The 4,859-nt window shown below is 47.0% G+C and overlaps 1 protein-coding gene across 1 annotated transcript; it reads left to right on the top strand.

The window, feature by feature from the left end:
• Positions 1-2,087: 2,087 nt before the first annotated feature.
• On the top strand, positions 2,088-3,635 carry BASP1 (brain abundant membrane attached signal protein 1; the record flags this gene model as incomplete). Its single annotated transcript, XM_080804562.1, has 1 exon — positions 2,088-3,635. The coding sequence occupies one exon, from the start codon at positions 2,088-2,090 to the stop codon at positions 2,745-2,747; it is 660 nt and encodes a 219-aa protein (XP_080660688.1). The 3' UTR covers positions 2,748-3,635.
• Positions 3,636-4,859: the final 1,224 nt, after the last annotated feature.

Here is a 4,859-nt window from a genome sequence, read left to right as displayed (position 1 = left end):
AATTGTATTTTACCGTATATATTTGCCCCCACTTCTGAGGGAAAAATAACCAAAAATTAAGTCAAATAGAACCCATTGGGTGTCTGAAGTGGATTATGACCAAAAACCATTCCTTTTTTTTTTTTTTAAAGAGATATGTAAGAGAAATTCTTTCAGAACATAGTAAGGGCCTTCCTTCAGACTTGGAACATTATTTTGGTCATCTTTCTGCTTACTGCTTTTTTTCTTCCTCCAACGTTAAAGGCATTCCAGACAGGAAATTCACATATGGGGTGGAAATTAGCAGATAGAGACAAATTTCGACTGAAGAATAGCGCCCTCCTACCTAACACCCAGCTTTTAAATAAGATAAATGTAGATTATTTCACTCTCATGAATCATGGTTCCAAGAAGTGTAAAGAATAACATTTTCTGTTCTAAATGGATGACTTTAAAAAAAAAAAAAAAAAGGTTACTGGTCAATAAGAACTTCATAACTCAACCCAGAGTCATCCTTCACGACAGAATCAGGTCGACTGTCACTTGTACTCCACTGGGCCTCAGGGCAAGGCTCGCTCTCTCTCCTGGTCTTTTCTTAATTGTGGGGACTAAAGAATATTGGCTTCGGATCTCTTCCATGCTTCATCAAGGAGAAGCAACAGATTTTCCTCTGAAGAGCAGTAGTTCCCGGGGGTTCCCACTGATACATGATCGCATCAGAATGCACTTGAAAATAAAAATACCATGCCTGTGTCGTTCTGGCAGTGGTTCTAGAATGAATTTATTATTTATAATTTTAGGGTTTATTATGTATTTGGGTTCATTTTTATACCAGAGGAGAAAAATTAAGGATTCAAATACAACTATAGTTTCAGATGTCAGAATCAAAGGCCTTTAAGAAATTGGGAAGTTCACCTGGAGTAAAAAAGTCTGTTAATGACCCTTTTATTAGTTTGAATTCTAATCAGGTAATTGACCATGAGGGACATTTTTACATTGCTAGAGAGTATCTTTTAAGCCAAAAACATCTAAAAAAGCAAAGAATACAAGTCTGACACAACTAACCAACTAAATATAGCTAGAGACACTAAGCTTTTCGCGTTTTGGGAGATTTTCTTTTAACTGGTCCTGCTTATACTAAGGAGATAGGCCAAATACTACTTGCCTTTGGTCTTTGAAGATATGTGCGCTTATATGAGCAGGCATATGAATAATGGAGTTTCAGAGGAGTTTGTAGTTTGAGACTATTTTCTAGAAATCTGTGATTGTGCTTTATCAACAGCTGTGCCATTTCTCGGGAACGTATTTTAAGATCGTGAAGCCTTTTTCCAGCTCTGCCATAGATCTAAAATGGCTGCTTCTGCCATTTTGCACATAAGTGCCCCATGCTTCGTAGCAAAGCACCTAAGAAACACGGCTCCACTTCCCCTTACCATGGACAAGCTGGGTATTTCATCACAGATTCTTTGATCTCCGTTTATTATGTCTTCACGTGGCTGCAGCCAGACGCTGTGTAATTGAGCTCTTTACTTTTTATGATGCACTTTTTAAGAATGTTTGATTGTGGCAAAAGACAGTTAACCCCAGCTTTGCCCTGGTCGCCATTTTTAAAGGGTCCCCTTCAGGAGCACGCTGAGCTCTTTACTTCGGAAGCAGTGGCCTCCTTCAATTTTCACGCATAGCAGCATCGCGGTCCGTTCTGGCCTCTGAAAACAAACGACGGCAGACTTGAGGGGTGTCTACGGAGAAGTCTCGTTCTCCCAGTTGTGCAGGCTGGGAAGCCGCAGGTGCAGGTGCAGGTGCAGGTGCAGGTGCAGGTGCAGGCGCAGGCAGACGAGGGCGCTGGGGCTGGTGGTGGGCGGGTCTCCGCCGGCCTCCCCGCCTCCCCGGGGGACGCGGGCCTTCCGCGGTGCCGTCCCTGGCCTCGCCGCCTTCCTGGCCCGGCCCCCTGGAGGAGGCTCCGCCCCCCAGCGCCGTCACCGTCGGGGGTGGGAGTCCGGCCCGGGAATGGGGGCGGGAGGTGGGGCGGGGGCGCCGATCCTGCCTCCCGAGCCCGCAGTAACCCGTGTCGTGTTGTGCCCCGTTGTGCTGTGTTGCAGAACCGCAAGATGGGAGGCAAGCTCAGCAAGAAGAAGAAGGGATACAACGTGAACGATGAGAAGGCCAAGGACAAAGACAAGAAGGCCGAAGGAGCCGGGACCGAAGAGGAGGGAACCCCGAAGGAGAACGAGGCCCAGGCGGCGGCCGAGACCGCGGAGGTGAAGGAGGCCAAGGAGGAGAAGCCCGACAAGGACGGCCCGGACGCGGCGGCCGGCAAGCCCGAAGACAAGGAAGGCGACAAAGACACGGCGGCCGCCGCCAAGGAAGACGCCCCGAAGGCGGAGCCCGAGCAGACGGAGGGGGCGGCCGAGGGCAAGGCCGAGCCCCCGAAGGCCGAGCCCGAGCCCGCGGCCGGCGACGCCCCGCAGGCTGCGGAGCCCGAGGCGCCCGCGGAGGCCAAGGCGGATGACAAGGGCCCGGAGGCCGGGGAACCCACAAAGACTGAGGCTCCCGCAGCTCCTGCCGCGCAGGAGACGAAAAGCGACGGGGCCCCGGCTTCAGACTCAAAACCCAGCAGCACCGAGGCTGCCCCGTCGTCCAAGGAGAGCCCGGCAGCCACGGAAGCGCCCAGTTCCACGGCCAAGGCCCCGGCCCCCGCAGCCCCCGCAGACGACGCCGCCGAGGCGCCCGCGGCCAGCGCCGAGCAAACCGTAGCGGTCAAAGAGTAACACGGACACCTCTGAGCCCGGTCCCGCTTCCGCCGCCTGTCTCTCTCTCTGTGTCCTCTCTCTGTCTCTCTCTCTCTCCTCTACTAACTCGTTTCAATCGGAAGTCATGATATGTATTGCCCAAGGAAATAAAAAAATAACTAAAAAGGATGCTGTCCCATCGAGGGAGGGAGGGAGGGGGTGGGGAGAATCCAAATAGTATTTTTGTGGGGAAATATCTAATATACCTTCAGTCCACGTTCCCAGTCAGTCCTGGATTTTGAAGATCAATGTCTGAAAGTACACATCTGCCGTACCGACTGCTGCCACACGCTCTCCGCCGCCAAGATCCGGATGTTCTTGTCTTCTGCAAGGGGGTTGGGAGTGATGCGATTGATTCTGCCCGCGGGGCCTATGCCAAGGCAATCAGATCTTTATGAGAGCAGTATTTTCTGTGTTTTCTTTTTAATTTACAGCTTTTCTTATTTTGATATTTTTTTAATGTTGTGGATGAATGCCAACTTTCAGACAGCCCACTTAGCCTGTCCACGTGTATCTTGATGCCAATACTCCATTCTTCCTCCCCAGGTATTTTTGGGAGTAACAAACATTCTCTCATCCTACTTAGCCTCCCTAGATTTCTCATGACGAGTTAATGCATGTCCGTGGTTGGGTGCACCTGTAGTTCTGTTTATTGGTCAGTGGAAATGAAAAAAAAAAAAAAAAAAAAAAAAAAGTCTGCGTTCATTGCAGTTCCGGTTTCTCTTCCATTCTGTGTCACAGACACCAACACACCACTCATTGGAAAATGGAAAAAAAATAAAAATAAAAAAAAAACAAAAAAAATGTACAATGGATGCATTGAAATTATATGTAATTGTATAAATGGTGCAACAGTAATAAAGTCAAACAATTAAAAAGTAATGAAGACTATTGGTTTTCTTTCACCACCCATCCTTTAATCCTCCATAATTACCTCGGTAGAGAACAGAATGCTCTGTTGGACCTGTTCCTAGTGGTACTTGGGTAGAAAGCAGTGCGCTCACATTTTCTCAAACATTCTCTGTTTCAACAATTAGCCAATGGATCGGTGTCAGTACACTACTTTGGAGAGGCCAAACCGAAAACTGACTATGGCTATGGATAGGCACCCTCTAAAAATGGATGTTATTAATTTACTTAGAACAAATATTTTGAATAAAACAAGAGACAGTAAGTGGAGTTGATCTTGAGGGTTGGAAAGAGAATTAGAAGATGTTGTAGAAATACCCTGTGTACGTGCGTTGTGAGACCACTGATGATGGTGATAGTTTATCCCTTATCATATTCCTGCAAAGCCTGGAAAGAGGACCCAAGGGCAGAACAGCACTGTGAAAACAAGCGTGGAACTGGACCTCGTGGTGGTCCTGTCCTGGTTTTGTCACTAATGACTTACGTGGCTTCTAACTCACTAACCTCCAGGCCTCCCTCTTTTACCTACAAGAGGGTGAAGGCTTTACGATTTCTAAAGAAAGACTCCTTTCACTTTGGAAATACTTAGTAGTTTGTGCGTATGCCTGGTGACAATTTTATAGCATGGATAGATGTTACATCCCTTCCATTCCTTGGTTTCTCCCCGGGAGCTTGCTCGGATTCCGTATATTCTGTAGTTGCGGAAGAGCATGGAGAACCTGGATAATTTTTATTGAGTGTGCGCATCAATTTGGAACATAAAAGAAGAAATTGTCTCTTCGATCTCTTGGTAGTCATTGGGTCTTTTCCAGTTGGATTCTAGAAACTACATCTCAGATGTAAAGCTCTTAAAAATGAATTCAACCCTAGCAATAAAAAGTTTTTTCATGATTCAATCAGATAAATGACAGATTTTGCTGGGGAGTGGGGTTGGGTGATAATCTGTAACAAATACAGTTTCACACTCTAACATAGAAAATTTTCTGGAGAACTTGGGAAGGGTCAGTACACTGGAATTAATTCCCAAAGAGAGATTAGGGATACAGTGAATGCAAATGAACCTGGTCCTGATCCTGTGGGTTCAAGAACTTGTCTCCAGTTAACCTGAGTGGTCTGTAGTGTATACCACACCTAAGATGTTGCCAGTGGGTCATGCTGGAAGAAGAAATGGTGAAACTGACT

The sequence above is a fragment of the Martes martes genome (assembly GCF_963455335.1).
Source record: "Martes martes genome assembly, chromosome: 5".
Lineage (NCBI taxonomy): Eukaryota > Metazoa > Chordata > Mammalia > Carnivora > Mustelidae > Martes > Martes martes.
The sequence above is the reverse complement of the archived record's forward strand: the minus strand, read 5'-3'. Positions and strand labels throughout refer to the sequence as shown.